The 14,038-nt window shown below is 40.9% G+C and overlaps 1 protein-coding gene across 1 annotated transcript; it reads right to left on the bottom strand.

Moving 5' to 3' along the window:
• Positions 1–1,525: 1,525 nt before the first annotated feature.
• pitx3 (paired-like homeodomain 3) lies at positions 1,526–13,115 on the bottom strand. The gene is made up of 4 exons (XM_043254673.1): positions 12,757–13,115; positions 7,147–7,273; positions 4,836–5,041; positions 1,526–2,861 (listed from the first exon to the last, which is right to left on the bottom strand). Exons 2-4 carry the CDS (start codon positions 7,253–7,255, stop codon positions 2,295–2,297), a joined length of 882 nt encoding a protein of 293 aa, XP_043110608.1. The 5' UTR covers positions 7,256–7,273; positions 12,757–13,115; the 3' UTR covers positions 1,526–2,294.
• Positions 13,116–14,038: the final 923 nt, after the last annotated feature.

Genomic DNA, 14,038 nt, shown 5'->3' with positions numbered 1-14,038 from the left:
CGTTTTTAAAGGACGCCTCACCCAAAACTCGTTTCAAATGCTGATCCGTCATGCCGGAAAGCTGTAATTATATGTTGTTGTCACACCATTGTTTAATTTTTGTAGCATTGTATGTATGCCTTTTTACACTAAACGTCATATTTGCATCTATCCAAACTGGTTTTACTTGCACGTTACATTATACACGGAAAAAAAATGCATCTGGCGGTAGAATAGAATTACTATCTGTCAAATAAAAGATTTTGTCCTGTGTGTGCGTGTGTTAGTGCCATCCTATGAATGAATGTGTGTTTTAAAGGAAAACGTTTCATTAGATATGCAATCGAGCTGTTTGGTTACGATAGAAACGCACTTCTATTTTGTGTAATGTCTAATTTTTTTTTCTTGTGTTTCATATGTTGCATGTGAAGGAGAATATGACATAGAAGGAAAACATATTTGTTGTTATTATTGGTAGTAAGTAGTGTTTTAACATGTGTAATTATTTATTTATAAATAAAATACATGTATTAATATTTTCCCCAGTGTGTGTGTGTGTGTGTGTGTGTGTGTGTGTGTGTGTGTTTTGACATTTACACACAAAAGTGAATACTAATAATAAATAAATGCATTGATTTGTTTATTATATATTTTCACTATGTTGTTAATATAATATTGTAACAAGATGAAGAGTTCATTTGCAAAAATAGATAAAAACAGGTTTTAGAAAAATTAAATACAGTTAGCACAATAAAACACATTAAAAACATGATTGCATACTAAAAAGCATGATTTTTAAAAATGAGTCATCTGTTTTTGCAAATAAACTCTTCATATATAGAATAAGCATTTTAATATGTAGAAAATTGCAGTAGTTTTGTCTAATTTTGTCCCAAAAGAAATGTTTTGTTTTCGAATATCATATGCTGCATGTTAATTTTTTTTGTTGTTGCAAAACCGGTGAATATGGTTTTCGATGAAGGATAATATTTATCTATGTATGTGTGTGTATTTATAATTATATTATTTTCATTAATTGTGTACAAGAAGCACAAAGTATTTTTATTTATTTATTTTTTTGCAGTTAAATAGTTCAATTATATCGAATTTTCTGTAATGCAATGCAAAATGGGTAAGTCCTTGTTTGTTTGTTTGTTGTCTTGGGTGAGGTGCAATGGGAGATATAAGGTTGGAATAGCTGTAAACCGGTTGCGTCTCTCCGGAGGGATGCCTCTCATACACTTACGTAATCTTGGCAGCATTCCCTCGGAAGTACGAGGCACGGCACCAAGAATCCCCCCCCCCGTTACAGAAAAGTGAGTGGCACTTGATGGAAGCCCCTCCAAGACTGTAGGTCAAACAGATCAGTGACAGGCCGGCGAGAACATCTATATCTCTCTGCCTCCTGCGCTGTCATTTCTGTGGTTTAAAGTTGCCATGGATCTGAGGCTGCGTTGCCATGTCACAAGGACGGCGCGTTTTCAACCACACCGGTGTAGTGAGTGCTGTTCGCCTTCAAAGCACGGGTTATTCATAAAAACAAATAATCATTTATTTTAAGTTTAATGAGACAAAGCAGGCTACACCAGAAAAAGCTTGTTTTATAACAACTGCACTCTTACATACATTATATTACAGTCATAGACTCCCTTTTTTTAGAACACCACACAAATCTATTTACTCAATGGCTTTTTAGTTAATTCTTAAAAAAAAAAAAGTCCTAATTTTCAGAGCTTTTCTTCTTCCTCCATACTTATTTTTCTTTTCATCTGAAACTACTCGCCGCTAGGTTTCGCCTCGTCATCTTACAACAACCTTTGACCCTTGACCTCTGACCTTAAGTGAATGGAATTCACAACAAAGATTAAAATTCCTCAAGGAGGTACATCCGTTCGCGAGGAACATGCTCCTCTCATCATTAAAATACTACATGTCCGAGATATTTTTTTTTTTCCGTTTTTATCACATACAATACAGAGTCCGTTATGTACATCCTCTCTCCCGTACCGATGATGAAAACAGTATTCGTTTGGCTTCCCGTGAGCGCAGTGGAAGTGTTTAGGTCCTCTTTAGTACTTCTCTCTAATCATGCAGTGGACAAAAGCTTTTTAAACAGTTGGTCGGTTCAGCGACAAAGTCTCGACATTGTTATCGCGTGAGTCCTGGTCCATTGTGAGGCTCCTTTCCTCGTGAAGCTTATTCCTATTCTGTCCTTTCAGAAACCATAAAAAGTTCAAATGAGGGGTTGGCTAGACAAGAGTTTGAAATTCGTGTCGTGTTTTTCTTTTTTTTACGGAGTGCTAGACGTTAGGGCTTCATACCGGCCGGTCCACAGCGTACTGGCAGGGGCTTAGGTTGGACACAGGGTTCTGCACGGCCGGGTAAGCGAAGTTGGCGTGCTGTTTGGCCTTGAGCCGGAGGCTGGCCAGACTGGAGTTACAGGTGTCTCTGTACATGTACGGACTGGCCGTGGTGGCATAAGGGCAGGCCGCAGCCGACACCGCCGCAGAGTTGAGGGTGGGGCTGTTCAGGTTGTTCAGGTTCCCCAGGTTATTGAGGCCTGAGCCCGGCACCCCTGCCACCGCCGAGGGCACCATGGAGGAGGCCATGTTCATGGAAGGGATGGAGCTGGGTGGGGAGAACATTGGCTGGGACGACAGCGGGCTTACATTCATGGAGTTAAAGAAAGGAAAGCTCTTGGCCGACAGGGGGCTGCTGGCCAGGCTCTTGGTGGCCCAGTTGTTGTAGGAATAACCAGAGTACATGTCGTCGTAGGGCTGCATGAGTCCGTTGAACTGGGCGCCGAAGCCGTTCTTGCACAGCTCGGCTTGCTGGTTCCTCTCTCGCTTCCTCCATTTGGCACGGCGGTTTTTAAACCACACCTGTTGGAAAGACAACGAGGAGACAGTTCAGAACGGGGCCCGCGAAGGATGCACTTTCAATGGAACGCGTGCAGATCAATACATTTAAACGCGTTCTTTCAATATCAAGCATAAAAGACAGAACTTTACTATTCCGATTCGAACAAGAAAAGTTCCGCCAGGAAGAATTTAAGCGCTTCGTTTATTAAACTAATTTATTCGCTTATTATGAGTTTCCCCAGCGAGAAATGTCATTAAAGAGCTTCCCTCACATTTAGTCAATTTTATATCCTATTTTTAGGGGATATCGGGCGGATTAAAGTTTTAATGTGAAAATTTAAATGAATGTGTTTCATTTAGCTCTCTGAGAAATCCTCTTCCATCTCTTCCCTTTGCACGGGTTCACAGACTGTAATTAGTAAAGAAACGCGAGCTGGGGAGAAAAATGAGAAATTAAGAACTTCTTTTAATTACCGGGTTTTAGCGGTGTAAATACCATCCTTTATGTAAATGGTTTGCTTTTAAAAGAAACATCTTATTATATGACAGCGGCACAAAAAATGCCTTCCTCATAACTCTATAGCTAACTCGTGACATTTTTTTAATATCTACAGAAACACGATGAAGGCATAAACAATCATGGATGGTACGACTGTGGTCACATACGAACAAAATATTGCCATGCTTGTGCTTGTAATTATACTTGTGATTCAGCCTGTTTTCTGGGAATATTTAACGACATCTTTTATCCAGTGTACTGTAAATGATACCAGTTTATATTGGGAGAGAGGGAATACCCTCCTCGGTGAATGTTCCACTGACACTTCGGCAATGGTGTTTAAAGCCTTCCAAAATAACTCAATGTCAAATATAGTTCGGTGGTCGGTGTGTTCATTCTTTATATTTTTGGCATACAGGTATTTCGTGATATAATAAATGGCTGGAATTTGTACATCTAAAGCTATAAAGTTTCTTTATTGAAACATATGGCTCCGTGAGGCTACACAAAGCCGCTTTATAGTCGACATTAGATTACTCTTCGCGCTAAAAAATGGTTCTGTTCGATGAAAGTTTCTCAAATGGTTTATCTACAGCTTCGTCCGCCATCTCCGAAGTTCTGCTGGCTTTAAATCTCAATAATGATATGATGAATGCAAAAAACCAGCATCGGTTGGAGAAGACCCCTTCGCAGTCATGTGTGGTCCATTGTGGGGGTTTTTAAGTATCCTGGGTCAAGCTGGCATCGGGTCAGGGCCGTGATTTAGGGTTTGTGAGTTTATTAGGAGCACATACTCTATCAATTGCGTAAATCAATATGACAGCAGAAGCATGCGGAATATGTGGCATAAGGTTCCAGCTGGGATTACTGAAATACATGCACGGTTCAGGAGGCCACTGATAGACATTAGGAAAGGGGTAGCTCTACCTCTGTTGTTCTTTCAAAATAACAACCAAGACTGTGTGCTATGTGACCTTTCCTCTGGCCAGCATGAATTTGATCCATTAGATGCGCGCCAGCCAAGGAGGTAGCGATTGTATTGTCATCCATCAGAACGGGAGCCCACCTGCTCTCTTTGTGTGCTTCGCCCATCGAACCTCTGCTTTTTGTTGGAGCAGAAGGTCACAAAACCATTCTAGGCTTTTCCGAGCAAACTGTCGTTTGCATCGCAAATCTCGATTTAGCAGTATTCGGGAAAATACTGAAAAAAACAAAAACTGCCACAGCCAATACCGAAGCCGATGTCTTGTGTTTAAGTGTTCCTGAAAATCCTGGAATAGCCCGGGCCTATAATTTATGTCCCGTGGTTCAAAAGGACGCCCTCTCATTACACGCAGTATCCAAATGCGCCGTAGTGACAGCATAGCAAACATAACTTCTTATCTTTGTCAGCTGGCGTGTCAGCTCGGCGCGGTTTTGATCGTAACATCTGCTAATTTCTCTGAAACGCAATGTGCCGTAGCTATGCCGCGGTTTAGCTTGGCAGGGACACGTACCCGTACTCTTGCTTCTGTGAGGTTGGTCCACACAGCGATCTCCTCTCTCGTGCTCATGTCAGGATAACGGTTTCTCTGAAAGGTGGCTTCAAGTTCCTGGAGCTGCTGGCTGGTAAAGTGTGTCCTTTGCCGGCGCTGTTTTTTCTTTAAAGAGCCGTCCTCTGGGTTCGACTCGTCTGTGTGGTTCTGATGGGACTTCTCCGTGTCTGTGTGGGTCACAGGAAAGTGCTTTAATTAAACAGATGCGCTCTGTGATTCCTTGAAGAGCCTTTAACATTGTACGAAGGGCTCTATAAGGTGAAAAGGGTGCTTTAGGTTGTAAAATGTTATACAAACTGATCAACAAAATAAAGAACGGTTCACTGAAATTGCAAAAAAACTGTGTACATTGACAAGATAACAAGATTTTGTTATCACAAAATACAATAGTGTGCGATAAATCCAAAAAAACACTTGGTTTCTGTTTGGCTTGAAAACAGCACAGTGTTTTTTTGTACGCCTGATGAAAATCGTCCCACTGTGGTGTAGAGTTCCGCAAATTGCAAATTCAAGACCCCACAGAAAGGGCTAAATTAGCCGGCCACATAATCCTGGGATCAGCCATTAGTGACAGGGCAGGTTTGGGGCTGTTTGGCAAGAGCTTAACTCTCTAGGAGCAGTTCGAACTAATCAGCAAGCTTTCCAGGACTCCGCAGGGCCTCTAGGAAAACCAACAAGACATCATGCTGCCATCTGTCAGTGGACACCCTTTAACTCTTACAACATCATCTATTAAGGCGCAAAAATAAAATAAAAAATGTATCTTAAAAGTTACAAGAATCATATAGTTTAAGTTAAACCGAAAAAGAGTTGAATCAAATGAATTCATTGCAACGTGACGACTGGATGAAAGGAGAAGCTGATGGGAAATCAGCAGAATTGCGAGTTTCTATTAAATAGGACGCGCGTAATGAACGAGACGAGTTCGTGTCTTTAGTCGCTTTGCTGCGTTAAATGACAACGAATTGATTTGTTGTTCAGCTGTGGTTCGGTTTGTTTAATATGAACATGTCGCGGAAATATTTCGTTAATAAAAACAGAAGCCGTTGAACGTAATTGTCCACTAGCAAAAAAAAAAACCCGGTTCGTTAAATTATTAAATTAATTTGAAAAAACATCACCAATAGGCCTGTTGTTTAGATTTTATTTTATCCCTAAAATGTTTAAATGATAAAAAATCATGTTTAAAAATAAAAAATGCGTCAAATAACAGTAGGCTAATAATAGGCGCAATAATAACACGTTTTCGTAGGTTATTATTAAATGCAGTGCAACGGTGGCTACGATGAGATTTAACACAAAGCACGCGCTTTTTAGAAACGTGGCAAGGCTTCTGAAAGAGTAAACGGTCTAAATAAACCCATAATAAAGTAGGCTATAAATAAAAGGTGAAAATGCACGATAGGCCTCATTTAACGACTCATTTAAGCCCGACCGTTCGTTATCTATCTTGAAACGTAAACGTTACAAAGCCACAAAATCTCCCGGACAGGCCGCATTTAAATCAACCTATTAGACTTATAGCTATTTTCTACTGACTCAGGCTAAATTGCGATCAAACCTTGTATGGGTTTAACATGACATAAAACTGCACTGGCACTACTTCTTAACAGTTTAACAGTCAGCCTCGTTTCTTGCGCGTTAAACCTGTAACGCGTTAGTTTACGCACAGCTTGCCCGTAAGCCTATTAACAGTAATTCAAGTCGATTTATTTTTTGTTTTTGGTTTTTTTCCTAGTTTGTTTAGGATTACATAATCTTCTGTCATGCAGCGTCTCGGCGAAGCGCGTATCTCCTTCGGACCTCTGCTCTTTTCACAGGTGTTTAGGTTTATTCGCGCAGGCCTACTGACTGGATCATTTGGATACCAAATTTGAGGCGCACAAATGAATAATTTATGCGCCGTTCCTTCGGCACGTGACTTCTCCTTCAAATGGCGACCGTCGTCGGCGCGCGGCGCGCACAGAAAGACCGTCCGGCATCTGTAAAAGGTAGGCCCGGATTCAAATGACCCAAGATTATTCAAAGCTGCAACCAAAGATGCGGTGCTGTTATTACTAGCCCAATTCAAGTCGAGCGCGAATTAAGCAGCGAGGAACACGACGTGCTCGGGACGGATCGGCCGCGCGCTTAGGTCGCGCGCTTGTATCTAAAGCGAATGCAAATGCTGTTTAGCTTAGGATGTGACACGCTTTTTAATTCCACCGAAGGTCATTTACAGTTTAGCAAAAGTTTATCAAAGCGTGCGTGCGTGGATTAAACGCGCACTGACCGCTGTTGTCTTGGCCTTTGCATCCCGGGTCGTGCTGAGGAGTCCCGGAGTCCGAGAGAGACAGTGCCGGGCTTCGGGCCTCACTGTCCGCCAGAAGGTTAAAATCCATCACCTCGACCGCCAGGCTCTGTGGACAGCACACATTGACATCAGTGGGGACACACAAGCTCGGCCTATGAAACAGACATCCTTTTCTGATCACCGTAGGCCTAAATAAAAGACTTTTATCCACACGTTTTTTCCTTGTTCATCACAATTCCTTAACATGTGCACGTGATATTTAACGATCGATCAAAGGCGCTTAGCATATAATAATAATAACAATAATAATAATAAATAAAACAGGCCTAGATGGAACACAAAAAAAGCTATTTGCTATTTTGATAATGATAACGAAGAAATCCAAGGAGATTCGTAAATTCATTACGGTGTTTCCACGACCTTGGGTTTATTTCTTGTGAGGAAGATTCACTGGAAACTCCGAGAAACCGCTTAATAGAATAGAAATGAAGATGTTAAATTGAGCGGTATAACGAATGATGTAGCCTATAAGGTTGTAATAATAAAAAACGATTTTCGCAACGTTTTTGATTACTGTTATTGTCGTTGTTACCATTTGGCCTATTGATAATATTAATAATAATAATTTTGCATATTTGTATTTTTCGTCAGATTTCCCCGCGCAAGAATCGCACGAGCGATACGAAAACACACCAATATAAGCCTAAGACGAACGAAACCTTATTAATAAACGAACGCACGTGCAGAATGAACCAGAACAGCTAGACAGGCAACAATAAACCGACTGCGCGATAAGAACTATTTGCATGTTTCATCATATCAAATGAGATGTAGTAATGAAGGTCAGCGCGTCGCTTTGTGTTGCAAATCACCAGAACGTCAGGATGGTTTCGTGCGTTTACAACTGTCCGAAGACGATCTGGACTTCAGCGATCATCCTTCACGATCACGTGAAGCCTTAAATAACAGCCTCGTAACAGAGCCTGGAATAACAGCTTGTTTATTTACGCTACGCCCCAGAGATTCAGAAACACCACCGGTCTGTGATGCGACCGAAATTGTGCGCCTTTCGTGTTTTTATTCGCTGTCGATGATTATAGGCTGGACTGATTTTATGAAATAAACATTCAGATTAAAATAACAGCTTTTAGTGTTTTTTTTTTCACTCGCGCTTTTGACCTCCAGAAATGAAGATACTCAAATGAACGTCCATTACGAATTCTCTTGCTTTCCCACAGCTGTCGTGAACTAAAAAGTACCCTACACGGGCGTTTTCTTCTATTTCGATTAAAGCGAAAGAGAAGCGCCATGCGTTTCCCCTCAGCCTATAGTTGTCCGAAAAGCGCCTAAAACCCTTGCAAGTGAAAGGACGGATCGGTCGGTTCCGTGTGCTTTTGCGGAAATCGAAGGAAAATAAACACCCCCGTTCAACTCTAAACGAGAGAATAAAAACAATAGTTAAAAAAAGATGATAATCCAGACTGCGCGCGTGCACCGTGATAGGCCTGGGTTTCCACTTCACGTGCGCCTTTAAATTTGATGAGAACAATAATACAGACCACTCTTATTTATTCACATGTAAGCTATTTTTGTATTTCTGTAGTAAGTTGATTCTTTTTATTATTTAGTCTGTTAAGGCCTATTTTTAGCAAACGAGCGGGCTTTTTCGTCGCCCACTGTTCTTTTATTAACGTAAGATGTTTTGCGTGCGCGCCCGCGTTTAAGTGACATTTAGATAATACTAAATACGTTTAATAACTTTCAGCATGCAATTTGTTTGTTGTTAGCTCTATGCAACGGCTGGCAGGGTTTCCTCCTCGTCCCTGCTTGAGGGGGGTTGAATGATGGCGGGTATTGGAGAAAGTTTTGACCTTAGTTCAGCACCTTAAGACCTGACAGCTCCCGTAACGACGCGCTAAATAAAGTCTGGGTGCCACGCAAAAATCAGCTCTTCAAAACGTTAGCTGTCCAGGCCATACTTTTATCAGTCAGTGGAATATTATTGAAAAGTTAAGTAAAAAATGCATATATAGTATTCCAAATGGAATTCCAGAAGCTCTTCACTTCTTTATCTCTTTCAAAGAGTTTTAAGTACAGGTGAAAACCAGTAAAACCTACTAAAAATGGAAGAAAGCAGATTTCGATAACACACAAGTGCCACGGTGAATCAGTATTCATGAGGTGAGGGACCCTGAGGATGTAGAGGTGATCAGTAATGATAAATAGACCAACAGGCCAACATGTCCTATCACTGATTTTCATAACTTTCTGCACTTAAAACCAGCGTTCACCATAGCGCCACATCACATTTCCCAGGATATTTTACTGGCTCATAAACATAATTGCATCACGGTGGACGCACAAAGGTTTAGCACATGTTGCAGTCAAAATAAAGTCAAAAACGTGCATATATAATCATTTAAATGGAAGAAAAAGTGTTCCCTGCACACCAGACTGTTGAGCGATGTGCTGGAAACACTCAGGCCTGGATACTCAATATAACCAATACTTAAAAGAAAACATTTGGATAACAAATATGTGCTTTACCAAAGCAGGGTGTCCTGTTAAATTATAATGATTTGTTTCAGTGCACAGGACGGCACGCCATTTGATTTCGCTTTACGTGACGCGGCCAGCTAAAACAATCCATTCGTTATCAATGCTTTAAGAATTAATACTCATCACAAAAAATATGCTTGTTTTTTTCTTTCTACGCTCTGCAAACATTATCCTAGCCCTGCACTTTATTGCTCCATGCACCTCGCTGTTATTATTAAAAACGTAATTTAAAAAAAAAAAAGCAATAGTAAAATAAGATACATTTCTTTTAAACCTAATAAACAATTGATGCAACTTGCCTGTAAGTGCGGCTGGCCCGTGGGGTGTCTACCGGGAGAATGCCGGATTACAATCAGAACTATAGATATACTTCAACACATGCCCAGAGTGACTTTGATAAATGGTTATCTGTCAGGCAGGCTGCTGGGATGCTGTATCTTTTGGCCCGAGCTATAGGTGACGTAAGCTGGTTATTTCATCCCAAGCAAGGTGTCAGTACACCCCTCAGCACCCCCCACCCCGGCCGGGACTTGTGACATTATTACATTTCAAACTCTATCAAGGGTCCTCCAAGGATTGCGGGCCAACAAGGCCGGCGATCAAAGACTCCATGCAAATGCCACAGATGCACTGATAGATTTCTTAAATGTAAAAAATGGAGGGACCAAAAGGGAAAGTGACCCGTTTTTTTCCTGACCTCGGGTTCATCTCACGGTTATGTATAGAACTGGCTTGATTTTAAATTGCTATGGTCTGCAATAATAATAATAATAATAATAATAGTAATAATTCAGTATTTAATAATAATTTGTATGCTGTCTTTTTGAAATGTTATTTACTAAATCCTCTGTAAACTAAAGTTGGGCTCAAACTTGGTCTCATTGGATGCCGTGTGGAGAAAGCTAGCCTAATTCAGGCTGATTCTGAGATGAGAGCGCGTGTCAGAGAGGGGCGGTTTATACACGCGACGTCGATCTCATTAAAATATATATATATCTAATAAGAGAAGAGATAATGGAGGTAAAATCCTCTCGTTTTTCAGAAGATTGCCGGGTCCATCTGTTGGTTCGACGGAGGCAGACAGCATACATTTCCACGGGCTGCCGCATTATCCCGGGAATTATTCATAAACGCGTTTAGAATTAATTCCTCGGATTAAGAGTTGATTAAGATGTGTGTCACTTTGCTGTCTGAGAACTTATTAAGGGCCCACTCGAGCGGGCGGCAGATGGAATTTCTACCCAGTGTTTGTAGATGTTAATTTCTCCCCTCCTAACACCCATTTGCATTCGGCTGTGTGTGTCAAAGCGCGGCTTCTCCCGCACGCACGGCTCCGGGTATCCGTGTACGAGGAGATGCTCGTCCACGGAAGATCGCTCGGGTTTGTTCCATTACGCCGCGCGCACGCGCTTTGCGCGTTCGGCTCGACGCGGTTTTTTTTTTTTTTTTTTTGGTAGGCCTACCGAAATGTGAAAACATCACGCCCTCGTCAATTATTGAGATTTTTTTTTTTTGGGGTGAACGAAAAAAAGTAATTTTAGATGAGCATTAAAAGCGTGTGTCGTAGGCCCGCTGTGTTCGCGGGTAAAAGGCACGACCGCGTGGGGTATGGCCCTGCACCTAAACCGTTTTTAATTTCAAAAATGTAACGGGTATCTCGTAGATATTTAGCTTTTAGATACAGACGTCTAGATGCAGATGTTTAGCTTTTACGGTTGACTTTTGAGAATTGATTTTTTTTTTTTAAATAAATAGACAGATATTCAACAAGCAGTCGTCATCAGCAAAATACCCAGATCTAATTAATAAAAACAACTAAGGCGGAAAAAAAAATGCATTTTTGATCTCGGGTTTTTGATACTCTGGCAAAAATGTTGGTTCATCTTGTTTGACTGTTCGGCCGCATGTAAATTTATATAAACAGGTGCGTTTGCATGATTTTTTTATTTTCTGTAGCCCAAAACTTATATTAGCTGCATGCCACTGCTCCTTCGTTGCAATATCCTAACCGTTTTCAAATAGGCTGTTATGATATTACGATGCGGGCGCATATTAAAAATGGGTTTTCGTGCGAAATAACCGGCGTCGGCCGTCGCGGGAGGGAGCGTGTTTCTCTCCGGTCTCTTACGGCCTCGCAGCACCTGCCACCCATCGGTTTGGGTGTATTTCAGACATATTTTCCCTAAGCCTGTAACAGACGACCCGAAAAACCGCGGCAGGCTACACACAGCAACGCGGAGAGAGAAATTCGGATATATTTTAGCGGGGGTTTTATTTTACTATTGTTGTTTTTGTAATTCGGCAGTCGACCGTACGACAGTTTTTGTTTATATTAAAACGAAAGTTTTACTTACCACCGACAGTTCAACAAAATTCACTGAAAGCACAAATTGCCTTACAAAAAAAGCTTTTAACGGCAGCGTTTAACGCTTTAATAATTGCAATTTAACATTGTAAATTTGTACCCTTGTTAAAAGACTATATATATATATATATATATATATATATATATATATATATATATATATATATATATATATATATGCATATATATAACAGCAACTCCCAAGGATTTTTCTCGGTTTTTTTTAATTCGTTAGTGTTACCAAATCGAACTATTCTTCTGATAATCTAATGCATATTTTAAATAACCCAGTCTAATAAACAGGCCCTGCGTTAAATATTTTAACCGTAAAATAATCGCAACATTATAAGCATTCGAACCCTAAAGATAAGATATAGAATATTTTAGAGTTCAAGTAAAGCTGTAACCCTATATTATAGGCGACACGCTGCTCTTCTAGGTTTGTACGGTCGGTTCAGCGGGACATCATCACATCAACTTCAGGCCGGTGATAAACGCGTTTCTCCGCGGCCGCCGCTCAAAACCGACCTTCACGAGCGATACATGTGCCGCGATCCTTTCGGTCTAACACGACAGGTCTGTCTTCGGGAGACGCCGTCCCCGCGGTACAGAGCGCGTATCATCAGCACCACAGTGATTTCTTTTTTTGTCATGCGTCTACTCACATGAATCCCGGTCTAGTGGAGGTAATCCTCGAAAAATGCACAACTTTTTGCGTTCACGCGCGTTAGCTGCTTTTCTGAAACGACGCAGCCGTCATGTAGAAAGTTCCTTAGGATGAGCAAACGAAAAAGAGAAGGTTTCCCCTTTCTATCTCTCTCTCTCTCGGTGTTGTCTGTCATAAGTTTTTAGCGGAGAGTGAAGGCTTGATCCCCATGCAGAGGGGGACTGACTTTATGCTAAATATCTCGTGCGACAGGTCCGCGGAAGAAAGGAATGCCCACCCCTTGACTCTCTCTCTCTCTCTCTCTCTCTCTCTCTCTCTCTCTCTCTCTCTCTCTCTCTCTCACACACACACACTCACACACACACACACACACACACACACACACACACACACACACACACACGCGCGCGCGCTCACTAAACACACGCAGAGTAAATCAAAGCTTCGGTCAATCATCTCGAGCTCACTTGTACAGCTTCTTCAAAACCTTAAGATCTGAAACATGAATATTCACGCGAATCATCGCGGCGCGCGCTAACACACGTGCTCTGTTCCGTCACGCTCGGTAATTAGAACGTTTTGTCGTCGCAAGGTTCTAAAAATAGGCTAAAGGTTCTTTATTTGCTTCTGCGATTGTGGAACCTTTAAATGTTCTTTTCTTTCTTCTTCAGATGAAACTGTTAGCATGTTCTTCGCAGTAAAAAATAGAAAAAAAGTCATTTCATGGCTGCGAATTGATTAGGCTAAATGTTATATCTAAACATTTAAATAGCTGTACAATACTTTAAATACAAAAAAAAAAAAAAAAACAAAAAAAACCTAAAACTAATTAGGCTAGTTTAACGCAGATATGTATAAATATGTCTTTGGCTATAGATTCAGAGGATCAGCGTTTTCGTAACGTTTATTTATCAAGCAAATATACGTGATATAAAGTAGCTTTATATAAGCAGATATTTCTGTGTGGCCTATCTTTAGGTGAAAGACTATGCTCAAGGCAGACGCTTTAGTTTTAATAAATAAATAAATACAGCTCAGCACTTAATAAGGTACATCATAAATAAAACGCCGACATCCTAGACCTGGAAGATGTCTGTGTTTGCTGTATAGCCTACCACTGACGACAATCCGATACATAACACGACTATGTAGTCTACGGATTATAGTGGGTGTCAAGTCAAACAATGCCGCCCTCCTGTTGAATGTGAATATGAACTTTCTGTGCTTTTCCAAAAATTGTGCTTTTTTAATTTTATTTAGTGGGTTTACGCTCTCCGTGT

This window comes from Puntigrus tetrazona, chromosome 13, assembly GCF_018831695.1.
Source record: "Puntigrus tetrazona isolate hp1 chromosome 13, ASM1883169v1, whole genome shotgun sequence".
Lineage (NCBI taxonomy): Eukaryota > Metazoa > Chordata > Actinopteri > Cypriniformes > Cyprinidae > Puntigrus > Puntigrus tetrazona.
This window is presented reverse-complemented; position numbering and strand designations above follow the sequence as displayed.